Below are 24603 nucleotides of genomic sequence, written 5' to 3' on the forward strand. Positions count from 1 at the left end.
GAGAGGAAAGTAACCAAGACAGGTATCTTGTTCAAAATCACATAGCTCAAGAAATGTCAGGGCTGGAATTTAAATGCAGAGAGTCAGATTCCGAAGCACCGTATTGTCCTATTGAGTATTTCTCTTTGAAGGAGAGATATACTCATAGAAATATGTATGTATATATGATTACAGTCACAGTTTGCTACGAGTAACCACGTTTTTATTGATGATGATGAAGTGAAAGCCTGGAGATAAAAGGATCTCTGCTAAACCATAAGGCACGAGAGAAAGGACCGGGCCCCACATCTCTAGCATCTCCTGCAGTTCACGGAGTCTATGTATTCAAAGCACACTTTTGGTTAGAATTGGCTAAAGTCACATTTAAATCACTATTCACTAACAGAAGAAAAAAGTAATGCGGGACTGATGGTAGATGCTGCTATTTTGAAAATAATGAGCAGTATAATCTTATTTAAAGGCAAAACAAATACAAGAAAAAAATAATCATAAAGGTGTTTTAAATGGTAAGAAGGTCTTAAAAATCTCTACTCAAAAAGGCGGGTAGATATATGGTAAGACAGAACAGAGAGGAGATGGGGGGATGGGGAGAAGAAAGTATCTGTGGGATTCATGGAAGCTCTAAGCTCTGTATGCCCCACTCAGATCGTAAAGCCTACTCTGCTACTACACTGTGACTTAGGCCATATTTGTTTAATTTCCTATGTTCCATAAAAGCCAGAACTACCATCCAAAGAGTTTAGGTCTTAAACAGATCACATGGACCAGTCAGGCAAGGCAGTTATGAACTTGGCCAAGTACGTTCATTCCATTTATACAAAGCTGAAAGCAGAATCTTCCTGACTAGTTACCTCCGATTAAAAGTACGGGTTCTCTTGATATAGTTTTTCATTTCATGTGATAAGCCATTATTTAATGAGGGCCAACCAACGAAGTATTAGGAATAGAAATGTCAGGGGCTGGGGATTTAGCTCAGCAGCACAGTGCCTGCCTGGCAAGCACGAGGTCGTGAGTTCAATTCCCGGTACCAGAAACAAAAACAAAAACAAAGGAATAGAAATGTCATCTAGGAAAATACAGGTGTGTGCTCAACTTTCATGCAAGTAAAAAAGGAAGCAAAGTGAGCTTTAAAAAAAAAAAATACACTCTTGGGAAAGGGGGCTGTAACCCAGGCTTTGAACAGTCACAGGCTTCCTACCTAACATCCAGGCTAAGACCTAGAGGACAATTAAAAGTTGGCTAAGAAAGGATGGGAGACGTTGTCCCAGGCAGGGGCACATGCAGTGCCTTGGAGTGGAAAGCAAGGGACCTTCCAGGGATGCAGGGATGAGAGCAATCAGGGGATACGTGGAAGTCCATGTTTTCACAGACAGTTGCTCAAAGTGTAAGTTTGTACAAATTCATAAATTTCTACATTGAAACAGGAACATAGACAAAGCCTTTAAAGGTAGACTTTTTGACCTGGCAATTTCATTTCTAGAAATGTATCTTACGGAAATATTTAGGCCACAAAGACTTCACTATAAGTAAAATAAACATGTCACTGCTTATAAAATCAAAATGTTGAAAATACCCTCAGTACTCATCTATAAGAACTCATTAAATACTTTACAATGCAACTATATTTCAGAATACTTCACAATAATTACAAGTTGTGTTAAAGATTAATATTTATCAACATGAAAAAATATTCACAGTATGACATTAAGAGCAAAAGCAAGATATGGTACAGTATTATGGTATCAGTCCTACTATAAACATATATAAGCAAAAAAGTCTGCTTATTTCTAGATTGTAGAATATCCATGATGGTTTTAGCTTTCCTTTTTATTTTTGCTTATCTTTTCAATATTTTTCTCAGTGAACTTGTAGTGCTTTCTTATAAGAATAAATGTTAATTGCTTATTAATTTTTTAAAAATATTTGTCTCATTAGTAAACTCACATGAAATAAGTCTTACATTCTGTTCTAGACAAGCGCACTGTGAGGACAAAAACAGGAGTACAGATTCCAGGAAAAATAAAGAGCATCTCTCACACCCGTGCCCATAAACTTTCTTCCTCTCAGCACATACCTGGACAAATCCAAATGGAAAGAAACGCTCCGTCTGTCCCTGGGAGCCACGGTGGAAAGTTTGGCGCCAGTCTTCAATGAGCGCAGGGAACGTGCAATTGTACAGGTCCTTGTTATAATTTATATTGTTCTCCCCTTAAAACAGTCAATATTGTGAGATACATCTGAAGTAGGCTTCACAAATGGCACACACAGTGCTCCCCTCCCCCTATCCATGGCCTGAAGGGTGGCCTTCCCACAGTTGCTTAGGACTGGCCTGGGATTTGATCTGGCCAATGAGCCACCCGCCCATATGATGTAAGCAGAACTATAAAAAGTCTCAGCTTTGGGCTTAGCTCTCTCTTGATGCACCTGGAACCCTGAGACTACTGTGCTGTCATAAATGAATGTGAAGCAGCTTGGTAAAGGAAGAGAGACCACCTGAGGACTGTGGAGCACACGGATTTGGAGGGAGAGGCTATCCTATGTCCTCCAACCACCAACCTGACAGGTCAGAGACATGTTAAGTGTTCCCAGCAGAAATTAGCTAAAGCAGCCCAAACAGAAGAACTAACCTGATAATCAAATGAAGAATAAGCTAAATAAAATTATACAGTTACTATTGTTTTAAGCCACTAATTCGGGGAATGGTTTGTTATGATTTACTATGCAGCAAAAGCTAACTGATACAATGGAGAAAGAGCAAAGTGAACACTCACCCTGGTACCATACCACCCCTTTCAGAGTCATATTCTGTAGTGGATGGATCATAGCATTCCAGAGCACAGAGTGCCCACTGGGGCCACTTTCAGCATCATGTGCAGTGGACCTGAAATCAGACAGATGCACAGTGTCACCAGGAAGCTTGTGAGCGATCACATCATGATTCCTACACTGAACATCTATCTGCTTTCATTTAGACAAACTTCTGATGCAAGCAACACAGAAGTGAACTGGTCTGCCCCATTTCAATTGAAAACATGTGATTAGCCTCTGAATTTCACCTCAAGGCTCTTCCTAAGATAACTGTGCCACTCAGCTTTCTGTGAATTCAGATGGGAGGAGTGATTTATTGTGAGTTTTCACACAGGCAATAAATTTATGTAACTATTATTCAAGAGATGGACACTTAGACTGATTTAAGATTTTTGCCTTTTTTTTTTTTTTTTTTTTTTTTGGTACTGGGGAATAAACGCAGGGCCTTCGCACTGAGCTACAGCCTCAGCCCTTTTTGCATTTTCTATTTTGAGAGAGGATCTTGCTAAATTGCCCAGGCTGGGCTCAAATCTGCAGTCCTCCTGCTCAGCCTCCCAGAGTACTTGGATTATAAACCAGTGCCACCACTCCCAGCTACCTTTTTGCTTTTACAAACAATGCCATGATTATAGCTCAATCGCTGCATACATCCTTCATTATTTCTTTAATATAAATTCTGGGAAATAAAACTGCTGAGTTAAAAAGTACATTTTTTAAAAGCTTTGGACATGTTCCCAAATTTCTCTGTGGAACACATATTTGAATTTATGAGACAGTGAGAATAAATATCCACTTCCCATGTGCTTGGTCTATACCCGCCACAAACCCCGAGGTCTGGGAGACCTGGCTGTAAACTACCTACCACCACCATGCATTGGGTCTGATCTTCCCTCTCGCCCTACCAGAGCCCACTCTTCCAGTCCACAGTTACGGTTCACTCTCTCACAGGCTGTTAGCCGAACTGTCCCAACTATACCAGCAGAGTCCATCCTGCTCCCACAGTGACAAAGTCCAGGATAGCAGAACATATTCTGCTCATCTCTATGCTGGTGTTAGAGCCAGGATTTTTTTTTTGGTAGTACCAGGGACTGAACCTAGGGACTTTTACCAACTATAGTAGTACTTCAGTTCACAAACGCTTTTGTTCATGAACAATTTGGTTTGCAAATAAGCAACTGGCAAAATTGTGTTTTTGTTTGCAAACTGCATCCAGTGATGAACATGATGGTAGCCATCTTTCCTGCAACAACACAAACATGGCCATCTTTTCCAGAATCGTGAAATAAATTACATTCATGAACAGAGATACCACTATCACCCTTTGTCTTCCTCCACACATTCTTCCCGATCCAGCTTTTCCTAGGTAGGCTTGGGCTTTCCTAAGTGATACATTCATATATTCTTGAAAACATGCTAATATATGTATTCTTCCTGTGAGACTGTTTATTCTTTGGGAAAGAGAACACAGTGGTTGGGAGCAAAGATACCAGACTTGCCCCTTCCTAGCCATGTCTCTGAGCAAGTCACTAAAGCTTTGTGAAACTTAGTGTCTTCTTCCCTGGGATGGTAATAGTATCATCACTTCAAAAAGTTGTTGAGAATACTAAAAAACTAATATATATAAAGCATTTAGAACAGTATCTGGCATGCAAAATGCTTTCAGTAAGCATTTGTGATTGCTTTTACTAAGGAAAAGGATCATATTTCCTTCTCGACCATTCTCAGATGATTGCAGTGTTGATAACAATGAAAAGAACATCTTACCTGGGCATGGGTAAATTGTATAAATTCAATACATACTTGGATAGTCAACATATACTTAACTCCCCAGAGGAGACCATGGTGACCCTCCGTCTTGTATAATCCCCTGCTGGGCTTTTCCCTAAACTGCAGAATGCCCTCTTACCCTTTTGTAGGGACTCCACAGGCTTTCAGTGACCTTCCTGATGACCAGGCTTCAATGGGTGTCCCACCCCAGCTGGAGGAGATCAGCCCAATGGGATACTGCAGAGTGTCATATAGGTAACGCCCGAAGAGCCAGCATACTGCTGACATGTACGTGAAGTATCCGTTGCCTAAGTTTTCTGTCCAGAGAAATAGTTACAGGAAGAGAGTCAAGATAAAAGTAGATGGATACGAACTAAAGCTACTAGGTGGGGCCACGGGAAAAGATTGGGTATGGGCCATCCCTTCTGTACCTTTCTGGGTCTTCAAAAGTGAACTGTGATGAAAGGCAATGAGAAGATTACACCAAACCCAAGCCGCTCTTCAAACCTTTGCTAAGGAGAATCTTTTTCAAAGGAGAAAGCTATGGCCTTAGCAGTGGTTTCCTTTTATCTGTCTCCAGCTTTTTCAGTTACCCAAAATCTTTGTTCTCATAATAGGGCTCCCACCCAGGCATAGAGGCAAATGATAACTATCACACTCTCAATCTGAGCACAAATAATCTACTTACATAATCCAGAGCCAAAAGTCTCTAGCCAGGCAAGCAGGCTCCTGTACTCCTCACAATCTAGGAACATTAATACGCTTTTCTCAGTAAGTAACTGGCATAAAGACTATCACGTCCCTACACTACCCTCCCTTGCCAACCTTCCTCTTACCTGCCACTCATTCCCTCTTACCTCTATGAACAGAAAAAAGCCAGCAGACAGGAGGTAGGGAGGAAATGCATATTTTTTTTCCAGATTGTTTTATACCCTATTTTACAGTTATCATAAGGAGGGCACCTGGGTTATGAGAGGTCTGGCAAAAAGAGCAACAGAAACCAAAATCAATTATTAAATTTTCAGCAGTTTCTTTTGCCAATATTGCCCAGGAACCAACATGGGTCAAAGTGAACAATTTCCATGTCGGAAGAAAGCTAAAGAGAGGAGCATGCACATACTTAGAGCTGGCAGAATCAATTCATCCCAATATTCTCAAAGACCAATAATGTATGAGTCACCGGTTTGTACTGTGAAAGACCCAAACTCAGTGTTGTACAATTCTAACACTCTTTAAAAGTTGATAGTGCAGGGGCCTGGGGATGTGGCTCAGTGGTAGAGCTCTTGCCTTGCATGCACAAGGCCCTGGGTTTGATCCTCAGCACCACACACACACACAAAAAGTTGGTAGTGCCAAAATGGAAATTCAAATCAATTTCAACAAATTACAATATACTTGGAATGTACTTTGTGTCAAAACTACTAGAAGACTGGAATACAACAATGAAAGATAGAAGAACTGAATCTGACTCCATAGGTCTTAGAGTTGATGGAATAAGTATTTATCTATAAAATGCATGGCAAAATATGGTAAGTGCCTAAAGAGATACAAAAAAGTATGAAGCAGTTTTAGCACCATAGAGAAAATCCAATGAAAGGCAGATCATAATAAACATAATAAATACTAACTTCCTACCATGTATTTCCATGATCCTTTATGCAGAGCTATGTTGCTGTACCTCACTATAATAGCCTATATAGTATTTCCCTTACTGCTACACTATTAGCTACCTGAAGGCAGGGACTTCATCTTCCTCATGTCTGTATCCCCAGGGTCTGGGATTTAACGAAGTCAGTAAATGTATGTTGCACATCAAATAGGAAATATTCTCAAAGTATTTGGCTGGAGCAGAGACTTTAAAAGGAGATTAGTGGAAGGCAAGACCGGAGGGAAGGTTAGAGCCACATCTTTGAGTAAAGGAAATGAAAATCAACTTTAAAATGATTGAAAATGAGAATGTGTAGTAGGCAGAAGATCAGATCACCCCCCAACATGCAAAGATGGATACACCCTAATTCCCAGGATCTGTGAAGACGTGACTGCCAATGGCTGAAGGATGCTCTATAGAACACTGGGGTTAGGAGCCTGAGACAGGGAGTGCTCTGGATGAGTCCAACCAGTCCAGTGCTCTGGGTGAGTCCAACCTAAGCACATGTCCTCATGGGCACAGAGAGTCTGGAATGGCTCATGTTGAACAGTCTCAATGTTTTTCATTAAAACTGAAAGAAGAGTCATTTCTTCATCACAGGGGGAAAGATTCATTGGTAGAGTCTTGGGAAGAAGTACATGAAATAGTGACCATCAGGAATGGGATGAAGAGGCAATAAGAAATGAATAAAAAGATAGTTCAGGAATAATAAGCAGACAGATAAGAACCAAATCCAGGCTGACAGAGTCCACTTAGGGCTCTGGGATAGTACCTAAGACACGCACATGTTGAGGCACTCACATACCTTTGGTGGGTTTCGACCACGGCAAGTCAACTGCGTTGAGATCCTCCAGCTCCTCCTCTGCCTCAGTGAGAGAGACGGAGAGGACGCGGACAGACTGGTAGGCAGCAGTGTTGGACAGCTCCCCTGTAGCATTAAATATCTAGAAGAGAATTTGAAATGTCATTTAACCTAGTGGGTGGTGAACCTGCCTGCCAGTCTTAGTAAACACTTCTAACCCAATGAGCTCCTTCTGAGCCTTCAATAGACTAAGAGCAAATGAATAACAACCCAAATCTGTATTGGCCGGGACTGAATCATGTAATTCACTCTGACCACAATGTAGCATTTTCCCAAAGAGGGCTCAAATATAATGAAGCCTGTAATCTTAGGCAGATGGAAGGTGTACAGTGGTTTAAACTGAAGAATGCTATCACTTAGACCACTGTGCTACCTTGAAACAAAAATACTTCTACTCTGAAAAAGTATCTGATGATGTAAATTTATGGCAATTAACTTCTTTTTTAAAAAAAATGTTGCTTATGCCAGGCGTGGTGGTGCACACCTATAATCCCAGCACTCAGGAGGCGGAAGCAGAAGGATCACTGCAAGTTCAAGGCCAGCCTGAACTACAAAGTCAGACCATGTCTCAAAAAAACAAACAAAAAAAAACTAATGCTTAGAAATTAATTGATATGGGGCCATAAAGTCCACATGGAGATAGATTTAATCCACACCACATACGAGAAGTGCATTCAAAAGAAACACCCCTGAGAAGTGACGGTTGAAGCATATATATTGGAGTCACTCTCACAGTGCTTACATTCTCCTCTGAGACCTGGGAAGTCACCAAAGAAAACATGAGAGGCATGAAAGGTAGTGTTCAGGGTAACAGCTCAGGGCATTCCCAAAGGACTAAACAAAGAGGATCTGTGCAAACACATGTCACTTTGTGAACCCTCATCAGTTGCCAAGACTGGCAGAAGTGGGTTAGGATTTTTCTGGACAAGAATGGGGGCACAGACTCGAGTAGTCTATTCATTAGTCCAATTAAGCCTCACTCTTCTATGAGTTTAGGCACAAGTGCTATTTCTTTTAATCCTGACTTTTTAGTTGTTTTTCTTTTGTGTCCAAAAGAACAGACTGGCAATATCTTGGTTGTGTGTGCGTGCGTGTGTTGTGTGTATTTCCTCTTGAGTCCTCTCTATTCCCCTGAGCTAGGCCAGCTTCTCCCCAAACAAAGGGCTAAGGGAAGCATCAGGAAGCCCAGTTACCATGCACCTCAGGGAATAGGTACTCCAGCTGAGTCTGGGCCACCACAGCAAGAAGCACAGGAGGCTGGGATACTTTCCATTGGCCGCCATCCACCAAGTGTGCAGCTGGCTCGCTTTCCCTCCCACCCACCACAGAGAATACAGCTGGCCCTCCAGCCCACAGCGGAGGAGAAGGATGGAGCATCCAGGGTGCCCCCACAGAGCATTTCATTGAAATATGCTGCTCCTTGAATAGCCTTCTGACTTGCCACTGAGCCTGCTGTGGTCAATGAGATGGGGAGATGCAAATGACATGGCTCTTTTGGTCACAATGGGAGCCGCAGCCTGAAATGCCTGCCTCCTGGGTAGCAGCAGCTCCGGGCTGTAAAGGTTACTGGTCTTCCAGCTTTCAGGACAGAGATGACACACGGTTTCAGGAAAACTCCACAGGAAATCCAGGCCTTTTCCTTTAGGGTCTTGCCTGGCAAGTTTAACGTGAAATAAACATTGAAGAGTAAAAACGGGCTAATGCGCTCACAGTATCTTCTGGCAGGGAAATTATTTTTCAGCAGCAAGTACCTGTAAAAAAGTCGCCTCCCTTGAAATTCAGTTCTGCACTAAGCACGAAGGGAAGGATCGTGTGTCGCTTCCATGGAAACAGTGGATGAAACTGCTTTCATTCCCACCCACACAAGCTTCCGCACTGGCTGAGAACTCAAGCGCCTCATGGCAATGTAATGCCAGCTTGGAGAGGCAGTTGGGAAGAACATGCCACTTGTCTTTTAGACCGGTTTCTAACTCCAGAGTACTGCCAGGGCAATGGAGTCAGGGCGTTTGGCATTCTCCGGTACTGTTACCAACACATGGAGCGCGATCCAAAAACAGTGCCTGGAAAACTTCCATTTTCAAACTCACATTTGTGTATTATTTCAAGCCAGAACTTCAAAGTCACAGAAATTGTTAACAAACATGGGGGTGGGGAAAATTCCTGCTGTACCTGATGACAATTACTTGTCAAATTGGTATCCCTTCCCAGGATCCCTAGGCCTTTTTGATGGAAGCATTTCCTAGGGGATATTGGCTGCAAATTTAGGAATAAAGAGATTTCAGGAAGATTTTCATTTAAATGACACTTGGTTTCCCTGCTGATGAAAGGGGAAGCCTTACTCCATCTGCTGAGATCAGATTTCATCTCATCAAACACCTCAGTGTAATTATTTTTCTACCAAGTATTTAAATGAGGATGTAAATGAATACCAAGGTATTTGAAGTCATTAACACTGCTGAGGCTGAGGGAGCACACCGCTGCCTCTCCAGGGACCAGACCATTCTCCATCAAAGCAGCTGCTCACTGGTGTTCATTTTGTAACCTTTATACCACATTCTTGAATTAATGAAGACGCATCAAGAATCTATTTCCTCAGAGAATCTTGGTATGGGGTCTGCACGGAGGTACAAGGCAGGCGTGTAAATGTTCACGTGCCTGTGTGTGTGCACGCTTATGCACAAATGTGGTGAAAGACACAGAGAAACTTAAGTATTGACTTCAAGAATTTTGAGACTCTGAAAATTACTTTACCCTCTACTACAGTATGCCAGCAGTCTTAAGGTTGAGGTAATAACTATAAATAAGCTAGCCAGCATAACTCCTATGACTCTTTACTGGGATGTGGTAACAGCCCTTCTCCTCTGGATTTTAATTTTTCTACTTGGAAAGTAAGACTGTAGAGAGAGCCAAAATGTTGAAAAATGGGTTTTCTGTCTGACATTGGCCATCTTTTTCTGAACCTACCTAGAAATAGCCAAGTCTTTAGCCCTACCCTGACTTAGGAGGCGACAGATGAACATTTAGATTTTTCTCCATTTATAAACATCTCACTCAGTGTTATAAATAACATTCAATTTTAAAATTCCACTTTACCCTAACAACAAGATGGGCATACAATCTGCCATTTCCTTCTTTGAATGTGAAGAGTGGTAGGTTATAGTGAGAATCTTACCTCCTCAGAAAAGCCACATGGAGGGAGGGAGAAAAAAGAAAGACACTTGGGTGGGGGAGCAGGGTGCGCACAAGTGTGTATTGGGAGCCTATAAAGGGAAAGCAGTGAAAGGAATAAGAGGGGGTGTCATATAGTACATCCTTCTGATCAAAAACTAAGGTTTTACAGACTGCTAAGAGACTAGAAATATGGCTGTTGGTACTATTAGCACCTAAAATGCTGCCTTGCATGCTCAGTGCATGGTTTAAAACAAAAAATTAAAAATTAACACTTCGATGTTTCAGATGGAATCTGTTTTTCTGTTCCCTTACATTTCAGAGCTCATAGCCCCAGCTCAATACAGAAAATGCCTAGGAGTAAATTCTTGACAGAAAGAATGTGTTTACTCTTAACAATCACGATCTCATTTAGCTTGACAGAAAATGGGATGGGATCCCTTGGCATAGACTGCTATTGAGAAAATGACTATATAGATACAAACAGATCTGGTCCATGCTTTTCTATGCAAACATGGAAGTGTAATTAAAGCATTAAGAAAAATACTGTTTTCTTAAATGACTTAACAACAATTCTACTTCTATACAAAACCATCTTTTCCATCAAGAGATAAAACTTTAATTTTGCATCCACTTAGGCTAAGAGGCCAATCAAAGTTTAGTTTAATAAGCATTTTAATTTATAAGCTTTCATATATGCAAGAAAGGCAGGAAGTAAAAGTAAATAAAATATTAGGAAGATACAAATACAAGAATTAAGAGTCTGAATTAGAAAACGAATGATGAAATAAAAGTGAGACTTTTAGTAGCATTATTTGGTATTAATTTTTAAAAAGAGGGGCTGGGGATATAGCTCAGTGGCATAAGCGCCTGCCTGTCAAGTGCAAGATCATGAGTTCGATCCCCAGTACCGCAAAAAAAAAAAAAATTTAAAAAGAAAGAACTATAAGGAAAAAAAAGTTATATAAGTAAAACAAGAAATCCTAAATTATGTGAAAGGACTTTATTTTATAAATTTTTTGAAAAGAATTGAGCTGAGTCAGAGTCTAGATGCTGAGATTCTTAGACCTCAAAATCCAAATGTTTCTTATAGATGAAGAAAGGCAAGAAAATAAAATTCAGCGGCAAAATAAATTCAGCTTTCCAAAAAGAACTAGGGAAAAATAGTAATCTTTCCATGTTATTAACCTATTAGAGATATAAATCAAAGTATCTAAACACATTTGTGCCAATCAGTAACTGTCAATTTAATCACTAACCTCTTACGATCATTAAATCAAATTAATTAAAATGTGAAAGCAACTGGAACACATCTTAGCACACGGTAAGTACTTAATAAACAGAAACAGCCTTCCTTCTCCTTCTTGTTCCCCTCTACTCCTTTTCTTCTTCATTATTATCATTATCATTTATTGTTGCTTAGACACTGCAAATTACCTGTAAAACAGTCATCTGCATGTTACTCTGCCCACTGCAAAGCCAGACATCTCCAAACAATACATCATGAACTCTCAAGGTAAGGTTCATTGGCCCCAAAGTCTGTTGTGCCATCACTTCAAAAGGTCCACCAGGCTTCATAGGATCCAGTACCACCATCCAGGTGTTAGAGGGTGCTGAAATAACAACAGGCCTCCAAGGAATTAATCAATCCCTTAAAATGAAATTAATGCCTAATCATACTCATTTGTGGCTATTCCCAGCCTCTGTGAGGAGCTGAACTGTATTCAAAGCTAAAGATTGGCCAAATTTCAGACAAGAGGATGGAACTGACAAGAGCAGCAGCATTCTTATCCTTAATCTGTACCAATCTTTATTTTTAACTGAGCCATTTATAGGGAAACTAAGTTACTCAGTTATAATCCTAAATGAGGACAGACAAAAATATGCACAGATTAAAATGCAAGGGAGTTTAGTAAAAAACAGAAAATAGAAATTCTTGTTACACTATCTGTCAATATTAATACAATCTAATCTTTCCAATTTACACAGCACCCCAAGCTGACTTGTAATTATTCAATCAAATGTGAGCACAAGTTAGAGAAAACTGTTTATAATCTGAAACTTCCCCCTACAAGGCTTAATCACCTTTACTGTCAACTCCCAGATCCTCCCATGTTCTAACAAGGATCAGTATACTCCAGCAGCTCTGGATTCTACTATCAAGCAAGCAAGCACAGAAAAACTGACATACCAAAAAGTGCGAGGCACAGAAACCAACCTCTCTATGAAAAAGATATTTTTATTTTCCCAATTAATTATCTTCAGTGTTATTTACAGTACTTAAGGTTTTTGGACTCAGTTAGGGGGATGAGAAGCTATTCAAGACCCCCCTTCAGAAACTCGTAGCTTATTCTTTCAGAAGCATCCCTGCCATCTTTCTGCCTCCCAGCCACCAAACAGATGACTGTTGCCAAGACTGTATTCACAGATTTAAAGAAAACACCTTCAACATGGCAAAAGTACACCTAAGAGAACTAAGGAACATGAATAAAATTAAAGAAAGTGGGAAAATAGAAAAGATAGAGAAGTTAACATTTTAAAATATCTTTCAAAGAACATGAACTGATTTACAGTTTGTGCCTATCTAATTAATTCAAAGGGAAACAACGGTAACAACTGGAAACAGAGCACTCTGAAGTTATTATACCCAACCTGTGAGATATAATAATTATAAAAATACCACCCAAGAGCCTACTAGGAGCTAAACACTGTGTAAAGTTCTTTCTAATCGGCAAGAACTAAAAAGCATGAGATAGCTATGCACATTTTAGGGGACTGGTAAGAGCTTAAACCAAAAGGGATTGCTTAGAGTTCTGGACGAAATGTCCAATCCTCCCAAGGCATCAGTGGTCCTCTAAGAGCAAAACCAATTGAGCTTGCTACTACCATCTCTAAGGGGTCCAACAAGCCAGCACCAAATGTTAGCCGTTGTTTTTCTGTCACTAATAGCCAGACACCAGCATATTAACTATATAATTCACCTAAACCAGAAAAATCACTGTTTTGGAAACAGTGGGCAGCTAGTACAGATTGTATCGCACAGGTGTGATATGCTCCGTATGGCTCACACTTCTGAGCAGGCAGACACTCCAATCTGTCCTAATACAGTCTTGCCAAGGTCTTTCCAGGCTTCCTGCATTGACATATCTTGCTATGGCTCTGTCCTTCCGCAACCAATATCGCTAGTTTGTAGTGCTGAAGTCAAACCCCAGAAGACCTTCGATAGCACTTTTTCTTAGCCTTCTACTGCTGCTAATACAATGTATTCCTAGCCACTACGGTTAATCAGGCATTTACTCTTAGACTCAGTCCAAGCTACATGGCCACTGAAGAAAACTACCCTCACCAGAACTTCTGGAAAGATTTGCTGCCCAGTAATAAAAAGACAGGAAGGCTTGCGGCAAAACAAAGCCACACCATCCTACTACAACCAGAGAATGTGGTGGTGCCAGGAGGGCCGAGCCTGAAGTGAAGTAGGAATCAAGACTCGAGTCTTTTTCCCAAGAATTTTCCCCTCACAGAAATCTGCTTTCAACTTCCTCAAAGCCCTCCTCGAACCTCCTTCTGTGCTAGTTAATCCTTGAGTTCTTCTGATTGCTAGCTCTTCACCGCTCCCATCTGATGAAAGAAAAAGAAGCCCTGACACAAGGACGACTGTTAGAAGTTAACTTCCTGTCAAAGCAGGAGAAACCGGTACTCTACAGAGGCTAGTAATTGTCACACTAACTCAGGGACAACTTGTGTAAAATGATAGCTTTGCTCCTGTGTAAATGCTGTATGTGAGGGAAAGCAGCACCTACCAAGATGGGCCTTAGACCAAAGGCACAGGTGAGGTTACGATATAAAGGCAAAAGCCACTGTGGTGCACTAACTAATGGTCAGCTTGTCACACCCAGCTGAACTGAATCAGTGTGGTGCTGGGGTGGAAGGTCCACCTAAAGGTTGTGGCCAACAGCATAAAAAGAGAACTGGAGGGGAAGATGGTGTACTATTGATTCTCCTGGAGGAGCTTGTCGTGCTGGTTTTCCTGATATGAATTTGGCTGCTATTATCGGAGGAGGTCGGGTCCTCACTGTTGCTGAAGATGGCTATGGTTCTCTTCGGGGAGTTCTGGTCCTTCCCTTGAGCATTGCTGCCTGGCTCCAGTGCACATCCTTCAGCCTGGTGGCACAGATCCTTCCTCCGCTGGCACAGACTTTCTAGCTTCCACCACTGACCTTTGGGCCTTCCCAGTACAGGTCCTTGATACAGACTTGCATGAGACATTGTCATGGGCTTATGTTCTCCAGCTGGACTTGTAGAGGACACTGCCATGGACTCTAGGTCTTCAACTGGACTCATGCGGGACACTGCCATGGGATTCCAGGCCCTCAGCTGGATTCTTTGGGTCTCTAGTGTGTGTACCAGATCTCCCATATTCTTTTGCATTTGTCTCTTTGGGTGAATATTATAAAATAATCCTATAAAAATGCGTCCTATATTAAATCTTTTCCCTTGTAAACCCTGACTATAACAACCACCATGTTCCACAAGAAGAAATGATTTGTTCTTGGCTTGTCAGTTCAGTACTGGCTTGTCAAAGGGGAGTTTGCCACAGGCAGTGAATTCCCATTAATAGCTTTTAGACACACGATGATATCTGCTAGGTTGAGTCCAAATAACAAACTTGAGCCACTAAGCACGGAACAGTTCACCATCATTAGATTCAAGTTCACCATCCAACAGCCTCTCTGCTGATCCTGACAAGCTTTCTGAGCAACAGTTGCTCTTGCACCTCCTTCTGGGCCCTAATCACTTACTGTCTTGTAATCTCTTACCAATCCAGGCCCAGGCTTCTGTAAATTCTCATTTTCATTGAATTCAAATCTCCATCCCCTTGTACTCTTTTGTCTATCATCTAGAAAGATTAATTTCCTGCCTTCATTATACAGTGACTTAGAGTGCTTACTGTGTGCCAGGCACTCCATCAAGTAAATGACAGAAAATAAGCCCCAGCCCTGGGTTACACTGATGAAAAAGTCATGCAAATTGACTGGGGCTTTATGTTTTCATACAGAGCAGCATATCCGGTGGCCTATTTCTGACTATTGTTCTTCATATTCCAGCCAAGGGTATAAGAAAAAAAAAAAAAAAAGGTACTGTTTCCATTTTCTCTCCATCTCCCCAATTAATTCCAGCCTCAAAAATGGGAAAATCAAATAATCAAAAGGAACAAATGAAAATAATTTTGTCTACAGACATGATTAGTCATAATGCACTTTCCTGCTTTTTACTTTTTGCTATTTACATCAGATGTTAATTACTTTGCAGGTTACTGTGCCAGAATCTCAGAAGCCAACAAAAGAGAAATTATCCATGACCTTTCCCTTCCCAAGAGGAAAAACGTGCAGCTGAAAGAGGCAGCACTGTTCACTGCGCTGCCCAGAACCCCGGCTCTTCAGCTGCAAAGTGTTTCTGCGGTCTTTGGAAGTGGCCTGAAGATGAAGGCCGCATTGCTACATCTATTCTCGATTCTAAATTTAAAAACTACCTATTATGGTTTCCATCTAGATGTCCCCCCAAAGTCTCATGCACTCATAGGTAGGGCTTTTGGGTGGTGACTGGGTCATGGGGGCGTGATACATACTCATCAGTGGATTAGTCCACAGACAAGTTTATAGCTCAATGGGATGTTGGGAGGTGAAGCCCAGGCGGAAGATGCAGGCATGGCCTGGAAGGGTGTGGTGTGTCTCCCTCCCTCTTCCTTGGCTTTCCAGTTCCCTGGCACCGTACCATGAACCTGTTTCTCCTCCACCTTGCCTCTCTACCATCCCACCCTGCCTTGGAGTCAGTCAACTATGGACTGAAACCTCTACAAACTATGACCCAAAATAAACCTTCCCACCTTTAACCTGTGGGTGCTGAATACTGTGTCCTAGCAACAAGTGAGGTAACGAAGACACTACCACTACCAAATGTGAATGAAAAGAAAATAAAGCTTAAATACGTTTTTGTCAATAAAACTACTCATGCAAGTTACTTACACTACTGCATGCTGTGGCCGACACACCCACAGTAACCTGCAAAGTCACAGCCTTGTATTACTCCCTCCTTCAAGCGCAGATTGGGACTGGCTTCCACTCAACAGAAAATGGCAAGAGGGAAGATGAGATGTCACTATGATGATTACATGATGGTCTATGGAAAAGGTGAACGGATTTTTGGGGTTAAAGTCCTTCATTTGTTTACTCTCAGTGAATAAAAAGGTAGGTTAGCTTATTAGGGCTGACCTAAGGTGATGCTTCTAACAGAGGGTCTTAACATTAGAGACATGAAGTACACCCCTTGAGGGAATGAACTTTGCAAGCAACCTAAAGGAGCCTGGAGGTAGGTGTGAGTGCCCTCCTCACACCTCCAGCTGAGAACATGGCCTGGCCAATGCTTGGCTTCAGCCTGGTGAGGCCTGAGCCGAGAATCCAGCTATACCTGCGATACCCAGCTATACCATCAGACCTACAGGGGCTGTGAGATAATACAGTTATGTTGCTGTAAGTGTCCAAGTTTGTGCTAACTTGTTATGCAGGATAGAGCTCCAATAAACATGCCTCCACTGCACCAGGGGCAGGAGCATTTTAGGCCTTTTACATTTTTCTAAGTTAGAAAAATGAATCCATTATGACAAATAGGCAGATACAATCTCCTCCTATCACCTGCACATTTACCCTATTCTCCCTGCTTTTCCTCCTTGTGTCTGACAGAAGCATCATGCCTCCCTTGACAACAGAGTTTGAACTGACCCAGTACCTGATCATGTTTGCAATTATCCTTCCAATGCCTGAGTGTTAGTCTGCCTAACAAATCCTTTTCTGTTGTTAAATCTCGCTTTGTTCCCACTTTCTAGGTCATAGGTAACAAGTTAAATATAGGCAGAGGTAAAAGAGGAAATTGAGGTAGTCTGGCTGAAAAAACCAAGAGTCCTAATCATATCTAAAATAGAAGCCAACCATCCAGTAATATCCCCTGTAGTGTCTCTCTTGAGAGATATTTTCTTGTTTGCTGTATGAATTTTCTTACATGTCTACCTTCTTTATCCCAAATAACACTTTCTCCATTTTGCTTCATGGAGGGGAGAGAACTAAATTTTCACTGGAGTAGACCTGCTGACCTCTACAGACTTAAAAACCTTTGTTCTATAGTAAATAAATGTGGGAAGTCAGATAAATAGATCTGCCCACACCATCACCAACACTATCAACCTCTTTTCCTGGGAAATTATCAGCAGTCTATGAATCACTTCATTCCCTTAAGTTTTGCTGGTCTGAACACTGATATGTCACTTTTTGGTGGAGCAACTAGAGCATTACTTGAGCCTAAACCACTAAATGGGAAAGGACAGCGTGAAAGAATGAGTTTGTGCGGAGTGAGCACCATTTGTATTCATCTTTGTGTTTTCCTAAGGTTTCTTGCTTAGCGTTTTACACACATAAGCCCATGGTAGATGTTTATAAAACTAAACAAGATAAATGAGCAAGTTCACATTCACTATAAAGGAAGCTCATCTCTTAAGGATTACCTATCATTCTTTCCCATCTAACCTACCCTCCTGTTTTGTCCCTGCCCACCTCAAGTACTGGTCCTGAAGCAGGGGGACTTCTAAAAGTAATGCACAAGAACAATTTAAAAACTGAACTGCTACATAATATCATATATTTCTGTATTTCTGTATCTATCAGTACAACAGTATGTATTCTCTGTCTCCTGAATATTTACTGGTAACATTATTTGCATCACAAAGCCCCTCTCTTATATTTGAACCTCAACAGTTCTTTGGATTTCTAAACCAACATCATGTACTCAGAGGGCCTCTATTTGCACATAGCACCAATAGTCCAAGAATTCTTCATTTTCGGTACATCCTGCACGTCACCAATAGCATTTACCCCAACAGACAACTATGTCTTAACTATAGTTTCTCTTTACATCTCTTAGTTTCAACCAACAATATTTTGTCTGAAAAAGTCTTAAAAACTCAAGAACTACAAAAGCTTACCTTGCAGCTATGTCTGGCACATGGTATTTAAAATGCTTGCTGAATGGTATTTGCTGAATTATAAAGACACATCACCAGGATCTGGATGGCTCTGGATAATCAGTTCTGTATGCTGACAAAACTAATGAAGAAATTCTTCTTTCCAGGGGCCAGTAAAATTTCCACCAGCTTCCCTGTCTATATATACAAATATTCTAGTCACTGTGCAAGCCACCAACTCTGTAATTAACTCCACCACTCCCAGAGTAGTCTCCCTGCTTGTTGTCACTCTCTACATCCCATCGCTTTAGAGCGACCTCTAAGATCAGCTCTAAGCACACCTTCCTGAATCCAGAGACTTCTTGCTTTGCCTCCTGCACACGCTGTTTATACATCTTATCTCTTTTGGACAGAAGCCCCTTCATAAAATCTCCCTGCTTGAGAAAGCTGCTAATTCTCACCTTCTTGAACATTCATCTTCACAGCCACTCTCTTGAGTTAAGCTCTCATCGTGTACTGCCTGGATTCATAATAGTCTGCTAACAGGTCCCACTTCCTCTGTCTTACTGATCTCTAATCCATCTTCCACAGAGCTGCCAATGCGATCTTTCTAAAATAACAATCTGACGCTTATAGTCCCAGCACTCTGGAAGGATGAGACAGGAGGATCGCAAGTTTGAGCCCAGCCTGGGCAATTTAGCAATTTAGTGAGATCCTGTTTCAAAAAATAAAAAGGCCTTGAGATGTAGCTCTGGGCAAAGGCCCCAGATTCAACCCCTGATGATACAAAAAATAAAATAAAATACCACTCTAATCTTGTTATTTACAGTACTGGATTAAACCCAGAGCCTGAGCTATATCCCCAGCCCTTGTTTATTTTTTATTTTGAGATAGGATCTGGTTAAACTGCTACATTGCCCAATCTGGGCTCCAACTTTTGATCTTCCTGCCTCAGCTTCACACGGTATTGGGATTACAGGCATGCACTACCACACCCAGTTTGTCCTTACTTACTGTAGCAGATATGTCACTTAATCATAACTGCTTATCATTTTCCTGTCTTTTCCTCTAAGCTACAAGCTTCATTAAAGAAGGGGCCACATCTGCTTTGCTCATCACCGTGTCAGCCGTATCTAGCACATAGTAGCCACTCAATAAATATTTAAGTGACTGGTTAAATAACAGTAGTGACTGGCTAAGTAACAGCAATAATGACTGCTAAAACTTATTCAGCACTTACTGTGTGCTAGGCACCGTTCTAATGTGTTAATTCATTTAATCCTCGCAATAATCCCATACAACTGTCTCCACATGTTAAATAACATGTCCAAGGTTATGCAGCCAGTAAATGAAAGTCAGGAGCTGACTACAGACTGTGAATTCTAGAGCTAAGTTCCTTAGCTATACCTCCTTGCTGCCTTTCTTTTATGTATGATTCAGCTCAAACATCACCTTCTTCAGGAACTTTCCCATACCACCTAATCTGAATTAGATGTTTTTCTTCTGCGTGCCATGACACTCCAAATTCACCTTTATCATTATCACACTACTACATGACTTGGTGTCTATTCATATTGTTCCATGCGCTTCTAGAACACAGGGACTCTGACTGAGCCTTATTTTTCTTTATGTCTTTGATGCCTACCACACAGCAAATACTGAAATAACTTTTACAGACGGATGGGTGAGTGGATGCATGGATGGACGGATGGATGGATAGACAGATGGCCTGAGAGGGAGCACAAGCATTAATTTTCAATTAATCCAGTAGGTGGCAGAAGAAGACAATAGCTGAACAGAGACTGGGCTGCCTTACCTTTCACACTGGTCACTTTCCTCATGATGGTGTCCTGACCTTGGCACAAGGTCACTGTCACCGTGGCTCCAGGTATACCAAAGCCCCAGATCACTGCTCCAGCTGGTTCCTTTTGAAGCACCATATAATTATCAATGTATGAAGCAAAGCGGAAATCAATACCTAAAAAATTTAACGAACACTTAGGGAAGCAACATTAAGGAGATTTGTTACCAACTGACTCAGTGGAACAGCCAAGAAACATATAGTTTTTATACAAAAGAATCTGAGTATACTCAGTCCTTTTAACCTCAGACTAGACCTTATTTCTCCTAATCAGACAAGCAGCATAACAACATATTCCAACAATATGCCTCATAGGACAAAACGATCATTAAGGAAAATTCCAGCAGCCAGGGGCAACCATTGTACCACCACACCATCTTCTCCTGTTCTCAAACTTGGCTCCAGCACTTGACTTTCTCCCCACAAAATCACTAAAATGCACCTTTCATGCACTCCACAGATGGTGTTTATGTGAAAAATAAACCACTTCCCTCCCAGATTTTCCATTTACCACACCCACTCCTGGTAGCTGGAAATGAAGAGATATGCCTCTCTCCAACAAAGCTACTCTAATATTTTCCCCCCTCTTATCTCCTCCCTTCCATCCTACTAATGCTAATTTCCTTCAAATAATTCCCCTTATTTTTGTTTTTTGATCACCCAGTATACTGCATTTATGAATCTCCTTGGCGAGTCTGCTTTCTTCACAGATTAATTCAGATAAATCAAGACACAAAAATAAGGCCAATGAAAGACAGGTCAAAAGTCTTTTAAATAAAAATCTTTTTCACAATTATATCTGTTTCATAAGCTAAATTATACAAAAAGAAAAAAGGAAGCACACTTAAAACTGCATTTTTTATGTTTCTTGAAACTGCAATCTATTCTAGAGAATCACTAACAAGACTGAATAAGAACTCACTTTAACGAGATCATTCCTATTTTTAACTCCAGCCTATACTGAAATATTTTTTAATAACAAGCATCAGTCCAAGTGATGTCAGTGAGCTCTTTACCAATTCTTAACAAGAAAAAGAATAAAACTATGTCCATGGTTGTCTGAACAAATAGACACCCCCCCAAAAAAATCCCTAAAAGAAAAAAATTCACAAAATTAAGGATTTTTTTAAGGGTTTTAAGCTACCATAATAAGCAGGAAAGAGAATTAGAATTAACAAGGCTGACATTTTCCTTCTCAGAAGTTACAAATGCGGACGAGCCCCTGAGACTATATTTAACGAGGCAGTATAGTTAATGGGGTCTCCTCCACAAGCTTGGCGGCGTATGTTAAACTGCTCTGTGAATAATAGCCCAGACCCTAAAAACTCTTCAGCTCACTCTCTCCCATGAGCTAGTTCCATCATGAAACCTACATGATAACCAAAGATCACCCAGAAGGCCCACCAGGCTGGAAATAACAACTACCATGAGCAAAATACTCTATTGAAGAGTCCACAACTGCCAGAATTGCATAAGCAGGTTGGCAGCCTGCTGGGGGAAGCAGGAGGTACATGTGTAGGAGGGCCCTGTCTTGGGTAGGTGCTTTAGAAGGAACAAAATAAGGTATAAATAAGAGCTCAGTAGAGAGAGGGTAAAGTAAAGGGATGGCGAGGAAAAAACGGGCTGCTGCTTGCCTATCTGTGTGTACAGACAATAACCCAAAGGCTGGGGAAAAACCTTTACAATCCAGTCTGTTCACCAACACACACTTGCTGAGCCTCTGTACATAGCTTTATGCTGGCCTAAAGAATTTTAGAGATGGAAAGTATGTTTATAATCATGGTGTAATCACATTAAGATCAGGAAGTATGATCATATTGCTGATCAACATACTAAGACCCCAGCTTGCATGTTCATTAATTTCAGCAAATATTTATTGATATGTAGTACGTGCTATTTTAAGCATTGGAGAAATAACAGGGGTAGAGAAAAAACAAAAATAGCAATAACAGATAAAAAACTTTTGCCAGCAGAGAGCTTACATTCTTCTAGAGTTTTACTATGGCAGACACACTGCAGACACTAGACTTCTTGTGTTTTTGTTTTTCTGGTAACAGAATCAAACTCAGGACCTTGCATTTGCCAGGCAGACACTGTGCCACTGAGCTACATCCTCAGCCCTGACACTAGACTTTGACTGGCCTCAGATCACAAGGTCATTTCTGACAGGGCTAAAACCAGTCACCTGATTCTAAAGTTATCTAACGTCCACTGTGCAGTGGTTAGATAATGATGATAAGTCAAGGAAAAATCATATTCCCTGTCCTTAAAAAAGCTCAAATTCCAAACTGATTAGACAGTGGAACATCACCAAGAATTGAGCAACAGACAAAAAGATGAGCAAGCAAGACTGTTGGGTCATGGTGACACATGCCTGTAATCCCAGCACTCAGGAGGCTGAGGCAAGAGGATTTTTGTGAGTTCGAGACCAGCCTAGGCTACATAGTGAGCTCAAGGCCAGCCTGAACTGCATAGCCAGACCCTGTCTCCAAAAAAAAAAAAAAAAGAAGAAGACTGTTCGGTCAAACACAAGACACAGTATCTGAACTTTTTTTAGGTCTTCAATTTCTCCCTTAATTTGAGGTTGGAATGAAATACAAGAGTGAGTGCTGTGGGACAAAACATTACAAGTGGACCAACAAAACTGGGATAGTGATCACCTCCAGTGGGGCCTGGAAGACATCACTGAGGAAGTCCACTGTTGTCTCAACAAAACTCACTGTCATAGTTCTCAAACTGGGTGGTGAGCTCATGGGTCACTGCACTGTCTCATTGTTACATGTAATTTTGTACACCTCAAATATTACATGATAAACACGGGCAAAGGGGGAGTGGTGGTTTAAAGAAAAGATGCCAGGAGAGGCAACCAAGTGAGAAAGAAGAGAAATTCAGAGAATGGAAGAATGAATGAAAATATAGACAGAATTAATGAAGGTGATTGAAATGACCCAAAGGAGGAGATAAATACTGATATTAAAGTTAATAACTGTTTTTTTTTGTTTTGTTTTGTTTTGTTTGTCTTTTTGAGACAGGGTCTCCCTATGCAGTTCAGGCTGGACTTGAGCTCACTTTGTAGCCCAGGCTGGTCTTGAACTCGCAATGATCCTCCTGCCTCAGCCTCCCCAGTGCTGGGATTACAGGCATGAGCCACCACAACCGGCTTAAAGTTAATAACTGTTAACAGAAAAATCTAATAAAACCATGGCCTTATTCTCTTTTTTGTGCTTTCCTCATGTAACAGGCCCCAAAGGTCGACGAGTAGGAATAAGGAAATGACAAAGTGCTACTAGTTTGGACAGTTCAACACTTTTGTCGAACTCTTAGAAGACATGGGCTGCTGTTTGTCTGAATCTGGTATTTTGCAGGTGCTTAAGTAAATTAGCAGCGATGCCATTCTCCATCCTCAACTTTCCTTTCTTTTTTCTTTTCTTTTATTTTATTTTTTAATTTTTTTTGGTTACCAGGAATCAAACTCATGACCTCGCGCTTGGTAGGCGCTATGCCACTGAGCTATATCCCCGTTCCTCAATTTCATTTGTTAACAGGGACCTTGGGGCTGCACTCTTCCAGAAGTTTGAAGGAAAGGGTGGGGGGAATATCACTTTACTCTGTATTAGCAGGCAGATTCCTTCTTCTGGCATCTCCACCCCTACCCAGTGTCCAGCTCAGGGTATTCAGGTGACGGCCTCTGACCTGCACAATAACCAGAGTGAGTCAGCCTCCCCCTCCCCCAATGCCACGCATTATTACTCCACCATCAGTATCTGCAGACAGCACCAGAAATCAAAGCTGAGCCTTAAATTATTCTGAGCTAGTGAGGGGGCTGTATCCCTTAGCCCTAATAACCACTTAAACTAGTGAAATGTAATTCCCGCAAGGAACCCAGCCTGATGCAAACCCTCCCCGAGGGCACCACTGAGGGGGCAGCTGCTGAAATGTTTTGGATGACTCAGTCACCTGTTTTCAAATATTATCTAACTAGCTTCGCCCCCTTCCCTCCGAGCTCCCCTGAGGCTCTGGTCGGGGGCCCGTCCGCACCTCCCCACTCGGATCCTCGGAACCCGCCCCTACCCCTTAGGCGGGTGTGGAGGGAGGGCGGGAGGAGGTGGAGGAAGCGGAGGAGGGCTCGGGGCCTGCAGACACGCGCGCACCAGGCCTGGTCGGAGAAGATCCCTTCCCGACCTTGGGAGGGGAAGCGAGTGGGGATCTCGAAGAGGACGCGGGACTTCGGAGCCGGAACAGGCTGAGGGGCCGGGGTATGGCAGGGCCGGTCTGCCTCACCTGCACTTCTGTCCGCCCACAGGATTAAAGGGAGCACCAGCCCAAGCACAGATCCAGGGGCGACCATACTTCCGCGTGCGGTGTCCGCAGCTCGGGAGCTGCGACCGGTGCCTGGAGGGGCGGGGCTTGCTGGGCTTTGGGCAGGGTCTTTGTGGGTGGGCGGGGCCATGGTCACCGACCCCGCCCTCTCCCGCACTCAG

The 24603-nt window shown here is 41.8% G+C and overlaps 1 protein-coding gene across 2 annotated transcripts in view; it reads right to left on the reverse strand.

The window, feature by feature from the left end:
* Siae (sialic acid acetylesterase) overlaps positions 1 to 24603 on the reverse strand; it is a 37623-nt gene that overhangs the window by 12692 nt on the left and 328 nt on the right. The window contains exons 1-7 of one of the 2 annotated variants that reach the window (XM_005378431.2): positions 24404 to 24592; positions 20078 to 20239; positions 11691 to 11866; positions 7029 to 7167; positions 4715 to 4892; positions 2772 to 2881; positions 2075 to 2208 (exon numbers count right to left, since the gene is read on the reverse strand). In XM_005378431.2, coding sequence (XP_005378488.1) covers positions 2075 to 2208; positions 2772 to 2881; positions 4715 to 4892; positions 7029 to 7167; positions 11691 to 11866; positions 20078 to 20239; positions 24404 to 24572 — 1068 coding nt within the window. In that variant the 5' untranslated portion in view covers positions 24573 to 24592. Of the gene's footprint in view, positions 1 to 2074; positions 2209 to 2771; positions 2882 to 4714; positions 4893 to 7028; positions 7168 to 11690; positions 11867 to 20077; positions 20240 to 24403; positions 24593 to 24603 lie in introns of those variants that run through there. The other variant, XM_005378432.2, reaches the window with a different exon arrangement.

The sequence above is a fragment of the Chinchilla lanigera genome, unplaced genomic scaffold, assembly GCF_000276665.1.
Source record: "Chinchilla lanigera isolate Chin_1 unplaced genomic scaffold, ChiLan1.0 scaffold00011, whole genome shotgun sequence".
Classification (NCBI taxonomy): domain Eukaryota; kingdom Metazoa; phylum Chordata; class Mammalia; order Rodentia; family Chinchillidae; genus Chinchilla; species Chinchilla lanigera.